General features: G+C 36.0%; 1 protein-coding gene across 1 annotated transcript in view; it reads left to right on the forward strand.

Annotated features, from left to right (window-relative positions):
• The window catches only part of BAZ2B (bromodomain adjacent to zinc finger domain 2B), a 384,241-nt gene that overhangs the window by 268,252 nt on the left and 101,838 nt on the right, over positions 1–14,151 (forward strand). Inside the window, exons 8-9 of the mRNA XM_077761009.1 lie at positions 1,889–2,056; positions 3,022–3,215. Of these exons, the coding sequence (XP_077617135.1) occupies positions 1,889–2,056; positions 3,022–3,215 (362 nt within the window). The remainder of the gene's footprint in view (positions 1–1,888; positions 2,057–3,021; positions 3,216–14,151) is intronic.

Genomic DNA, 14,151 nt, shown 5'->3' on the forward strand with positions numbered 1-14,151 from the left:
TAGTGATGCTCAAAAGTACAGTGTTATGGTTATGTTTTTTTTCTGAAGTTATGTCTAATATATTTGAATCTTATTATACTTTGATTACCTTACTGATTTGTTGGTTATTTATGAAGTCTATACATTCAGCTGTAATGCTTTAATTATAGACTCTATATTAAATAATATAAATATCCTTAGGAAACCTCAGTTCCTTTTTATTAACTATCTGGTACCTAGGTTTCAGACCTATAAATAATAATAGATTTCAACTCTGCTGATACAAGCTCCAAATACACAGTCTTTCTTCCCACCTACATACACCTCTTTCATCTAAACAGTGGATAAATGATTAATGCCTTTGTATGGTTATTCTTGGTTCAGTTCCCATCATTCAGGCACTGCTAAATCTGCATTGGTGTCATTTCGCTAGCAGTGCCTTCCTGCAGTGTGGAAGAATAGCTTTTGCAGTTTTCTGCTTATTCTGTTTTTTAGACCTTTTAGAATAGCAGCTACTATGAACATTTCACTTAAAAAACAAACAAACAAACAGATTTTGCCATTAGATGATGAGGGTGAACATTGCATTACATTCTATTTTTAAGAAGAGATATTCCTACAAAAGATTTAAAGATCATATAATACAGTACACTGACCATATTGAATGTTTCACATACTGTATTATTTTTTTCTTGCAATATCCTGTGGTGGTTACAATCAAAGAAAAATATAGCATATCTCTTCAAAGATTAGCCTCAAAGGTAATAAATGATTTGTCACTCTGGCAGGTTAGCCAAATGGAAAGATTATTTCTGAGATTTTTTTAAAAATTTATTTTAATGTTTCATTTATTTTTGAGGCAGAAAGAGACAACATTAACAGGGAGGGGGCAGAGAGAGAGGGGGACACAGAATCTGAAGCAGGTTCCAGGCTTTGAGTGGTCAGCACAGAGCCTGATGTGGGGCTCAAACCCATGAACTGTGAGATCATGACCTGAGCCGAAGTCGGATGCTCAACCGACTGAGCCACCCAGGTGCCCGTATTTCTGAGATTTTAAATGGGGCAATACAAGACTTTTCTTCTGGATTATTTTCAAATCTCTTCTTAATCCTCATCCTTTTTGGAAAATATATTCTATAAAATTTGGCTTCTTTTCTTTTCTAAAACTTTTAACTAAGAGCCACTGTTTGAACATCTAAATTACATTTGATGATTTTCTACCTTTGAATCATTTTACATTATTAAAACAATCATTGTTATTTGTAATGATGGGGAGGAATTTTATAAACCTTTTCTATTTTAATATTGCTTGTTTTGGAAATCTTTGAATGCTTCTCATTTCTTAGAAAAAAACACACACTGATTTTTCTATCTTTATGTTTTTGTTTGAGTATAGAATATTTTCTTTCATAAATGCATTTGAGGTATACTGGTTTACAGTAGCAGTTTTTATATTATTATTTGTGATTTATCAGACCCAGATTTATATTGTATATAACTTAAGGAAATTCTTAACATAGGTTGTAGACCATAACTTAAATTCTAAGGTTTTAAAATAGATTAATGTACTCTTTACTACTTTTGGTAATTATGGTATAAGCTATCCAAGAGTCAAGTAGTCCTTTAATATTCCAAGTTTTCCATTTTATTTTTAAAACCATAGACTACCTGTATTCTTCATAAACTTGAACTCAAAGAGCTGCTAAGTAAAAATCCTTGGATATTACCTCAATGAGAGGAATGATGAGTGTACAACATCTAATCTTCTGTGTTATAGTTAGATGATCAGAATTGTGTATAATTCAGCAATTTTGTTCCAAGATGAAACTTGAAAATTTCAAGCATTGTTATATTAACTAGAAAGTGAATTCATGTATTTTTGTTTGTTTGTTTGGTGTTTGGTTTTGAGGTGCAGAATGGTGGCGAACAACAGATGTTCATACTCGCACAGGGGCAACCTTCTTTCCACCATTACTGGGAATTCCACCACTGTTTGCTCCTCCAGCCCAGAATCATGATTCTTCTTCATTCCATTCAAGGACTTCGGGAAAAAGTAATAGAAATGGTCCTGAAAAAGGTATTTATATTAACTTAAGTGATGTACTAGAAGTCCTCCATTCTAATACCTATTTTCAGTAGAGTTTAGATTTAATAACATTTATATAACATTGTACTAGACACCTTTTTCATACTGTCTTGCTTAATCCTTACAATGACTCTTAGAGATTGGAAGTATTCTCATTTCACATCCAAGGTTTAAAAAGTGATTCAAGGACTGCTTACACGTAAATGTGGCATGGGCAGGATTTGAACCCAGGCCTTCTAAATCCCAGCTCCACTGCTTTTTCCTCTGTATCTCATTATCTCCTTTGTGTAACCCAAAATAAGATACTATTTCTTCTGTAATTCAGCATTAAATTAATCAGAATTAATATCCAAATACTTTTTTTCTTTTAAATGATCATTAATATTTCTGTAATTGATAACTGTTGCTAGAAAAGCATTTGAAAATTATAATACCATTTTGGGTGGTTTATTATTATCTTTTTTCACTTGAGTAAGAGTTTTTTCAGTGAGTTTGCTCTGAAAGGGGAAATATTTGCATTTAATTCTATTTCTAAACTTTATTTTGATTGAAGTAAAATTCAGTTAAATATAAAAGTACCATTTTAAAGTGAACAATTCAGTGGCATTTAATGCATTCACAGTGCTGAACAACCACTGCCTCTATCTAATTTCAAACATTTTCATCACTCCAGAAGGAAACTCAATGCCTCTTAAACAGTTTCTCCTTATTCTTCCCTCCCCAGACCCTGGCAACTTGTGTTGCCACTAGACCCACTGACTTGTGTTCTGTCTCTGTGGATTTACCCATTGTGAACATTTCCTATAGATGGAATCATCCAATATGTGACTTTCTGTGTCTAATTTCTTTCACTTAGCATAATGTTTTAGAGAGCTCTTCATATTGTAGCATATATAATTTCTTGTTATGACTGATTAATATTCTTTTGTATAAACATGTTTATTTTTATTTTCAAGGTGTAAATGGGTCAATAAATGGAAACAGTACATCATCTGTATCTGGTATCAACACACCTGTACTGTCCACTACTGCTTCGAGTTCTGTGGGACAAAATAAAAGTATAAGCTCAGGTGGAGGAAATCGAAAATGTAATCAGGAACAAAACAAAAACCAGCCTTTGGATGCTAGAGCTGAGAAAATAAAAGATAAAGTAAGTTACTCTTCCTTCAAGGACAAATATATAACAGATCATTCTAAAAGTCAAACCACCTGACTCTGGAATAATTTCTTATGAATTACCAACTCCTATTTTTACAGATGTTTATTTTTATAGTGTGATACTAATATTATGTCTATTAAAAATTAAAACTGTCAGCACCAGTATAAATAATACAAATAGTACTAATAGCTAAGATTTATGGAGAGCTTACCACTTATCATACCTATTTTAATCCTCTCTATACCTCTAATGAGTTAGGTATTGTTATTACAGGTGGGGAAACAGAGACTCAAAATAGTTGGCCAGTAAGTGGCCAGGATTTGAAGTCAAGCAGGTTGACCCCAAAGCCTTTGTTTTTAGGAAAATAAAAATTAAAAAAAAAAAAACATTTTATTATAGGAAGTTTCAAATATATAGAATAGACAGAATAGCATAATAATCCTGTCTACCCATTATTCAGTTTCAGCAGTTATCCCCACATGGACATTGTTAATTCATTTTATCCCCAACTATGCAGGTTATCAATTTTTGCCTTTCCGCTCTAAGTTCACCCTCTTCTCCTTTGCCAGTTGACACAATGCTAGACCTTATCAGCAGAGGATCTCAGAGAAACCCTGGAAGAGGAAAGGGCTTCTGTGTCTGTTTCCAGTGTTTTCTTCTTGCTCTTATGCCGTGGTTACCAGTGGGTAGTTTTGTGACCAACTGGCAGCTTCTCCATGGGCTCTGTTCAGGAGACACACAGTCTCCTGAGTTTCATGGGCATCCCAGCAGGTACCCTATTAGTAAGTTTTACTGAGACAGCAGTGGATGGCTTCTGGCTAATTTTACTGGCACCCTAACTAGGAGGTTTCCAGCAACTTTCCTGGCATGCCAGCTGGCATGTTCCCTATTTGCCAGCCTCACCTGTTATAGCTTAGTTAGCTTTTCTGCCAGACAGTGGGCAACAGCCACCTTCTCTCCAACAAAGTCTGAGGTTCAGCCTTGGGTGAATGAGGTTGGATGAGAGAGGCCTTTTCCAGTTTTACCTTTGTTTTAGTACTGTACTTGTGCCCTACAGTAAGTGGCTACTCCGTACATCTGCTATTTCAATATTCTTTTTTTTCCCCATTAGGGCTGCATTATTTAATATCCGGATAAGCCCAATAAGCCAGTGCAATAGAGCATGAATATTAAAAAGAGGAGATAGTGATCGAGAGGAAGATAGATTTATCATTATTTGCATATGATAGTACCTATTATTATTATTGCTTTGCTATTTGATAGTTGCAATGCCTGTTTTGTGATTTAGGTCAATTTTTAAGGGGATCTTCAGACATTTGTTTGAAGTACAGACATGGGAGATGATGATAGGCAACATTTAAACTTTGGCAGCTCTTAAAGTTATTTTTATGTGTTCACTGCAATAATCCTTACTGGGGGATATTTTAGCCAGCGACTTACAAAGACATATTTATTTAAAGGGTGGGCTCCTAGGATGCCAGGCAGTGATGTGGGTGGAAGAGGCCTTTTCCTGCCCACCTTTGCATGAGTTTCTTCCGCCTCTAGAGGCTTTCAACAGCTGGAACCTGAGTATTATATGCAAGGTGATCAGCTGTAATTAACTGCACCACGTTAGGCCCTCACAAGGCTGCCTTGCTGAGTAACAGAAAACACATTGTGGCAAACTCTCCCTTCTCACCAACTCTGGTTACATGGGACTAGAAGCCTTGCAACAGTGGCCTCCCCACAGCCAGAAATGTATAGGCAGGCTGCACAATGCAGTGCCCACACCAGGGGGCCCTGGTCTGGGAAGAGAGTGATGAGCCTGCTGCCTGTGGTTTCTGTATCCTTGCTCTCCCTAGACCCAACTGTGTAAGCCCTGTTTTCTGTTTCCTTTCTTAAATATAATTTATTGTCAACTTAGCTAACATACAATGTATACAGTGTGCTCTTGGCTTCAGGAGTAGATTCCCAAGATTGATCACTTAGAAAGAACACCCAGTGCTCATCCCAACAAGGGCCCACCTCAGTGCCCATCACCCATTTTCCCCTTTCTTCTTCCCCCCATCAACCCTCAGTTTGTTCTCTGTATTTAAGAGTTTCTGGGACACCTGGATGGCTCAGTCGGTTAAGCGTCCGACTTCGGCTCAGGTCATGATCTCACGGTTCATGAGTTCGAGCCCCATGTCGGTCTCTGTGCTGACAGCTCAGAGCTTGGAGCCTATTTCAGATTCTGTGTCTGCCTCTCTCTGATCCTCCTCTGCGCTCTCTCTCTCTCTCTCTTTCTCTCTCTCTGCTCTCAGAAATAAACAAAACATTAAAATTTTTTTTTTAAGTTTCTTATGGTTTGCCTCCCTCTCTGAAACTAGTTTTTTCTTCTTCTCTTCCCCATGGGCTTCTGTTAAGTTTCTCAAATAACATATATGAGTAAAAACATTGTTATTTCAGTATTCTTTAGAGGTGTGTCTGTCTTAGCATTTCATATTCTGTTACTAGTTAATAATTATTTTCTTTTAAAGTTTATTTATCTTGAGAGAAGAGAGTGAGAGCACACATGTAAGCATGAGTGGGGAAGAGGCAGAGAGAGAGAGGGTAAGAGAGAATCCCAAGCTGGTTCTACATTGTTAGTGCAGCTTGCCACGGGGCTTAATCCCACGAACAGTGAGACCATAATCAGAGCCAAAATCAAGAGTTGGATGCTCAGTCCTATCAATTGAGCCACCCAGGTGCCCAGTAGTTAATAATTCTATATAATAGAATTCCCCTGTTCTAATTGCTGATGTGTTTTCTGCCTTCTGACTAGACCTTATCTGCCATAGATGTGGTATTCTCAGGAGTACAGTGGATATGCAGATTGCATATGGTAAATTCACTCCAATATTCTGGTCACTCAGAGCCTTTAGGTTTTTTCCTCCACATCATGCCAGGGAAGCTGTGACATTTCTACTTTATTAGATGTAGTCTACCACTGAGTCCAGGTTTCACGCATGTAAGCAAGTAAGCTGAGATAACTCCAGCTATACAAACTAACAATCCAGAAGTTCTAGTAAGTGCACCCGTGTTAGTGACTTTGGTCTGCTCTCATTTCCTCTTCAGTGAGGGGTATTTCCTCTTCAGTTTGGGGTCTTGGTTTATTTTGAATTAAAGTCTTAGCATCGCTGCAAACATTTTGGAAACAAAGATAATAATTAGAGCAGTGTCATCTCTAAATTTTATAAAAACCACATTCAAGGCCTGGTTTTCTGGAGGAACAGAGTCAACAGTTTGTGATTGAGCACACATCACTCTCTTTACCAATCCATCTATAATATTAAGGGGACCACAGCAAGATATGGGTGATATTGGTCCAACCTTAAATCTTCAGATTTCAACATGCCTCCTAGGCTCCAATTTTAATCTTAAAGAACTATTTTATAAAATTTTCTTTTGTCCTTTTTCAAGACAGCATCAAGCCCCATATATTTTCCAGAATCAACTGAATAAAGAATTCTTTCCTTTTGTCCAAAATATTTCACAGAAGTATTTCCTCTAGATCTTTTAGTTCCCTTTTCAAAAGAAGATAAATGTTTTCCAGAATACAATAAGATATATGAAGTTCTAGGGGAAGGTCATATGGTGAAGCCAAAAGTCTGATGGTACCCATCACAGAAACTCAACAGAACTGTACTTAGGCCACAAACATTTTCTTTCCTCTTTAAGCCACCCCACCAAGCACTTCATACCACCCACTGAGCACTTCAAACCCACCCCACTAAGCACCCACTAAGCAAATGTGATAAAAGACTCTTGGTTGTTTGCTTCCAGGGACATAGATTTCAGGGTCATACTCTCTATCCGTTGCTCTTTAGCTGCTCTTCACTCTTCATCTTATGATTTGTTTCCTAGACATTCCCATTAGTATGAGCTCCAAGGAGCTATCTCTGCACTGCTGCCCCTTTCTCCGCATGCATGCATTCCTTATGCCCATAGTATTTTGTTAACTTATAAAACTAGTATTTTTAATTGAAAAATATGTAATAAAGCTGTCTTCACCTTCTTAAAGAAGGGTTCCTTTTTTTTATTCAAGTATAATTAACACACAGTGTTATATTAGTTTCAGATGTACAATGTAATGATTCAGCAGTAGTACTCATCATGATAAAGGTACTCTTAATCCCCTTTAGCTTTTTCACCCATTCCCCACCTGCTCTCTGGCACTGCTCTCTGGTAGCCACCAATTTGTTCTCTGTATTTAAGAGTCAATTTTTACATGTATCTCTTCTTTTCTTTGTTTATTCATTTGTTTTCTTTCTTAAATTGCACATATGGCTGAAATCATATGGTATTTGTCTTTTTCTGACTGATTTCACTTAATCTCTAGGTCCATCCATGTTGTGGCAAGTAGCAAAATCTCATTCGTTATTATGGCTGAATAATATTCTATTGTAATATATACATCACATCTTCTTATCCACTCATATATTAATGAATACTTCAGTTGTTTCCATGTCTTGGCTATTGTAAATAATGTTGCAGTAAACATAGAGGTGCATATACCTTGTTGAATTTATGTTTTCATTTTCTTTGGATAATACCCAGTAGTGCAATTACTGAATCATATAGTAATTCTGTTTTAATTTTTTGAGGAATCTCCATAGTGTTTTGCAGAGTGTTGCACCAATTTATTCCCACCAATAATGTATGAGGGTTTTTTTCTATATAGCCTTTCTAGTGAATCTTATTTCTTTTGTTTTTTTATTTTAGCCATTCTGACCAGTGTAAGGTGATAATTTGTTGTGGATTTGATTTGGATTTCTCTGATAATGAGTGATGTTGAGCATCTTTTCATTGTCTGTTAGTCATCTGTATGTCTTCTTTGGAAAAATGTCTATTCAGGTCCTCTGCCCATTTTTTAATCAAAGTATTTGTTTTTTTAATCTTCATTTCTACTAAGTTCTTTATATATTTTGGATATGAACCCCTTATCAGATAGATGTACCATGAGTAACTACCTTCTCCCATTCAGCAGGCTGCCTTTTTTGTTTTGTTGATGGTTTCCTTCACTGTTGCAAAAGCTTTTTATTTTGGCAAAGTCCTAATAGTTTAATTTTGCTTTTGTTTCCCTTCACTGGGGAGACATAGCTAGGAAAATGTTTCTATGGCTGATGTCTAAGAAACTACTGCCTATGTTTTATTCTAGAAGTTTTATGGTTTCAGGTCTTTATCTTGAGTTTATTTTTGTGCATGGTGCAAGAAAGTGGTCTTGTTTTATTCCTTTGCTTGTAAGTGTCCTGTTTTTCCAGCACCATTTGTTGAAGAGATTATCTCTTACCCATTGTATTTTCTTGGCTCCTTTGTTGTAGATCAACTGACCATAAAAGTATGTTTATTTCAGACTTAATTCTGTTCTATTGTACAATGTGTCTGTTTTTTGCCTGTACCACACTGGTTTTGTTTGTTTTTTGTTGTTGTTTTGTTTTTTAGAGAGAGCGAGAGCAGGAGCAGGGAGTAGCAGAGGAAGAGGGAGAGAGAGAATATTAAGCAGGTTTCATGCCCAACATGGAGCCCAATACAGGACTCAATCTCACAGCCATGAGATCATGACCTGAGCCGAAATCAGCTCAGACACTTAACTGACTGAGTCATCCAGGAGCCCCAGTACTACACTGCTTTGATTACTGCAGCTTTATATTATACCTTGAAATCTGGGATTGTGATACCTACAGCTTTGTTCTTCTTTTTCAAGATTAGTTTGGCTATTCAAGGTCTCCTGTGGTTCTGTACAAATTTAGGAGTATTTCTTCTAATTCTGTGAAAAATGTTGATAGTTTGATAGAGGTTGCATTACATCTGTAGACTGCGTTAGGTAATATGGACATTTTAATGATACTGGTTCTTCCAGTCCATGAGCATGGAATATCTTTCCATTTGTTTGTATCATTTTTAGTTCCTTTCATCAATGCTTTGTAGTTTTCAGAATATAGGTCTTTCACCTCCTCGGTTTATTTTTAGGGATTTTATTATTTTTGGTGCAATTGTAAATGGAATTGTTTTTCTTAATTTCTCTTCCTGCTACTTCATTATTAGTGTATAGAAATGAAACAATTTTCTATAGACTAATTTTGCATCCTGAAATTTTACTAAGTTCATTAATCAGTTCTAGTAGTTTTTTTGGTGGAATCTTTAAGGTTTTCTATATATAGTAACATGTCAACTGCAAATAAGGAAGAAGTTTTACTTCTTTTGGATGTCTTTTATGTATTTTCTTTTCCCTTGGGCAATTGTTATGGCTAGGACTTCCAGGACTATGTACCAGGGCTTCCATTATAAAAGTGATAAGAATGAATATCCTTGTTTTGCTCCTAACCTTAGCGGAAAAGCTCTCAGTTTTTCACCATCGAATATGAAGTTAGCTGCTAGGTTTTCATATATGTATGGCCTTTATTACATTGGGAAATGTTTCCTGTAAACTTACTTTGTTGATAGTTTTTATCATGAATGAATGTTGTACTTTGTCAAATGCTTTTATAGCTCTATTGAGATAATCATATGTTTTTTATCCTTTCTCTTATTAATATGATATATCACGTTGATTGATTTGTGAATATTGAACCATCCTTGCATTTCTGGAGTAAATCCCACTTGATTGTGGTGAGTGACTTTTTTTGGATTCAGTTTGCTAATATTTTGTTGAGGATTTTTGTATCTGTGTTCATCAGAGTAATTGGCCCGTAGCTTTCTTTCTTTCTTTTTTCTTTTACTAGTGTCTTTACTTGGTTTTGGTATCAAGATAATATTAGTCTTATAGAATGAATTTGGAAGCTTTCCTTCCTTTTCTAATTTTTCTGAAGTGCTTGCAAAAAATAAGTATTATCTCTTCTTTAAGTGTTTGGAAGAATTCACCTGTGAAGCCATCTGGTGTTTGTTGGGAGCTTTTGATTATTGATTCAATTTCATGACTAGTAATTGATCTCTTCAAATTTTCTATTTCTTATTGATGTAGTTTTATATATGTCTCAGGGTATTTATGCATTTCTTCTAGGTTGTCCCGTTGGCATATAATTTTTCATAGTATTCTTTTATAATCCTTTGTATTTCTGTGATGCCAGTTATTATTTCTCATCTTTCATCTCTAATTTTATTTATTTGAGTCCTCTCTTGTTTACTTTTTTTTCCTTTCTTATTTTCTTGATGAGTCTGGCTTAAAGGTTTATCAATTTTATTTATCTTTTCAAAGAACCAGCTCCAAGTTTCATTGATCTTTTCTATTATTTTTTTTAGTATCTTTCATTTATTTCTGCTCTAATCTTTATTGTCTTTGTTCTTTTACTGATTCTGAGCTTTGTTCATCTTTTTCTGTTCGTTTTGGTGCACATTGAGATTGTTTATTTGAGATTTTTCTTGTTTCTTTAGGTATACCTGTATTGCTATAAAACTTCCCTTTTTTTAAAAAAAAAAGTTTTAGTGTTTATTTATTTTTGAGAGAGAGAGAGAAAGTGAGAGACAGAGCACGTAAGCAGGGGAGGGGCAGAGAGAGAAAGAGATACAGAATTGAATCAGGTTCCAGGCTCCAAGCTGTCAGCACAGAGCCTGATACGGGGCTCAAACTCACCAGCTGTGAGAGCCAAAGTCAGACGGTCAACTGACTGTGCCACCCAGGCACCCTTAAACTTCCCTCTTGAACAGCTTTTGCTGCATCCCAAAGATTTGTGACTGTTGTATTTCATTTGTCTCCATATATTTTTTTATTTCCTCTCTGATTTCTTAGTTGATCTATTCATCGTTTAGTAGTATATTATTTAGACTTCATGTAGCTGTGTGCTTTCCAGCTTTTTCTTGTGTTTGTTTCTAGTTTCATACTGTTGTGGTTGAAAAGATGCATGATATGATTTCAGTCTTTTTGAATTTATAGAGGCTTCTTTTGTGGGCCAACATGTGATCTATTCTGTGTACTTAAAAAAATGTGTCTTCCACTGTTGGGTATGGAATGTACCTCTTAGAAGTAGTGCTAAAATCTAATAATATCTATAGTCTTCAGTGCTTCCACAGTGTACAAGGAATTGAGCAAGACTTTAGCAGCATATGTATGATATAGACTCTGTCCTTGGCTTTAATAAGGAATCTACATTGACATTTCTAAACAAAATCAGTGCCATTAAAGTAAAAAATATTTCCTGAAGCAAGTACAAAAAGTTGGGGGGGGGGTACCTTTTTAATGATATCAAGTGTTGAAATCTGAGGAACCATGGTGGTGTCTATAGGCATCTATGTTAAAATGACACTTGAGATTGATTGTCAAAGTGAGGGATACTAGAACATAAAATCTCAGAAGAAGAGCACCTCTGCCTCTGGTAAGTTATTGTCTGGCATGAATTTGTTATAGTAGGTTGTCAGGTAAAATGGGATGAAGGACATTGGAACTGAGGAAGAAAATCTTATAATTTTTAAAATTTTTACACAGTATTTTCCAGTTTCAAAAGCTTTTTATACATTGCTTCAGTAACCTTATTCATGTGTAGTTTGAAAAAAATGTTCTTCAGCTAATTTCTGTATTTCCTCCTGGGGCCTGCTATCTCTGTAGTGCTCACTGAAAATCATTAAATCCTCTTTCCTCATATAAAATGTGTGATTATTTAGAACAAATGTAGGTATTTTAAATTAAACAATATTAGTCACAGACTAAAATACACATACAGCCTGTTGGGAAAAAAATAATAAAACAATTCAAGTTGGAGTAAGTTCCACTCCTGGTATTCTAAGTCAGTAACAAGTTACTGTTATCACAGCAGACAGTCTTTTTAAAACATAAGTGAGTTTTTATGGTTTTAAAATAATCCTATGTTATCACTCCCTCCAAAGTTTCCTATCCCACTCAGACTCAAATCCTTCTCAAGGGTTACAAGACATCATATGATCTGCCCGCTGCCAGTCCATCCAGCCTTGTTTCCTGTGGTTCTCTCTCTCCAGTTCCCCATGTTGTAACTGATAGCTGAATTTTCCAGTCTTTGAACATATCAAACTTATTTCATGGCTTTTGCTTTTGGTCTTTCCCCTGTCTTGAAAGCCTCTACTTTTATCTTCATGTGAGTATCTCTCACTCTCCATTTAGGTCTCAGCTCAGAAAGGTCTTACCTGATAACTGCATCTAGATTTTTAGCCCCGTCCTTACCTCCAGCACACTATCAATCAAAGAATCCTATTTTAGGTCGTGGTATGTATCACTAAAAACATTTATATTGTTTGTTGATTCCCTGCTTCCTGTTACCACTAGGCCGGAGTTGCTGTCATACCCTTGGATCCCCAGAGACTAGAGCTACTATGTCTGGTACATAATAGCCTTGAATTTGTAATTTATTTTGTTATTGAAAGAAAGAAAGAAGTATACAATGAAATGAAAGTTCAAGGAGAGGGTTCTTAAAAGTTTTGCCAGCTTGGAATAGGGTGGGGATAGTGATTAATAAGCTTTTTTTTTTTTATCGCTTTTTGATAACCTAAGAAGATTCATTATTAAATTTTTAAATGACAGCAAAGACACTTACTACTTAATTGTGTGTGACTACAAAAGAATCACACACACACACACGCACACACACAACTAATAGAGATTAAAGAGATGAAATTGGTAATACTGAAACTTATTTTCTCTTTTCCTCTAATACCTAGATGTATCTATTCAATTCTACACTTTTTTTTTAATATGGGGACTAAATTTGTTACCTTATAGAGGCACAGACTCTTTGTATACTGTCATTGTATGGTCTGCAAAGACCATCTGCATCAGAATCACATTAAAGTGCTTGTTTGTTTTTTTTTAATTTTTTAATGTTTATTTATTTTTCTTTTCTAAAATCTTTTAATATTTTTTTTTTATTGAGACAGAAACTGAGCACGAGTGGGGTAGGGGCAGAGAGAGAGGAAGACACAGAATCAGAAACAGGCTCCAGGCTCTGAGCTGTCATCACAGAGCCCGATGCCGGGCTGGGACCCACGAACCGCGAGATCATGACCTGAGCCGAAGTCGGACACTTTACTGACTGAGCCACCCAGGCGCCCCATGTTTTATTTAATTTTGAGAGACAGATAGAGACAGCATGATCAGGAGAGGGTCAGAGAGAGAGGGAGATACAGAATCAGAAGAAGGCTCCAGGCTCTGAGCTAGCTGTCAGCACAGAGCCGGACGTAGGACTGGAACCCACAAACCGTGGGACCCTGACCTGAGCCGAAGTCGGACGCCTAACTGACTGAGCCACCCATGCACCTCTAAAGTGCTTGTTAATGTAGATCCCTGTGTCCTGTTTGGAATTGGGAGTCAGGAATCTGCTGGTACAAGTTCAGCAAGTAAATATTTTGCACTCTAAATCCTTAGAACCCACACCTCTAGACCCACTCTTGAGGCATGTAGACTCCATTTCTCGTTCCACCTTTAAATTAAAAACTGTACAGATTACTTAGTCATTGGAATAGGAGTTTATTTTTCTCTGGTAAATTACTGTATCTCCCTTTTTTTCCTTTCCTTTCTTAGCCTCTAGTAAATCCAAAAGTGATAACTTCTGTTTAGACTACATGATTTTCATAATCTTGCTATACATGCTTGGAAACCCCTAACAGATTTTGGTTACAATGAAGAAGCTGTTTCTCTGTCAAATAAATGGTGGATTTAATATTACTATATTACTGTTGTTTCCTTTTAATCACTACTTTGGTCTTTTTCATCTTGTGTTACCCACACTATTTCTCATCACTCTTGATTTAATCTGAGGGAAAGAGATAGCTCAAAATAGTGGTAACCAATAGTTGGTTTATTGTGTTTCTGAAGGAAGCATTATGGTTGCTAATTTGGAGCAATTAATAGAGTACCATTGCATGCAGAATATCACAACGGGAGTGACTCTCTTCACTCGTATGCATTTTATTTTCTTTGAATTAAATTTCAGAAAGCACAAAGGAAAGAGTACTAATTTGTAACTAT

The sequence above is a fragment of the Crocuta crocuta genome, unplaced genomic scaffold (assembly GCF_008692635.1).
Source record: "Crocuta crocuta isolate KB4526 unplaced genomic scaffold, BGI_CrCroc_1.0 scaffold153, whole genome shotgun sequence".
NCBI lineage: Eukaryota > Metazoa > Chordata > Mammalia > Carnivora > Hyaenidae > Crocuta > Crocuta crocuta.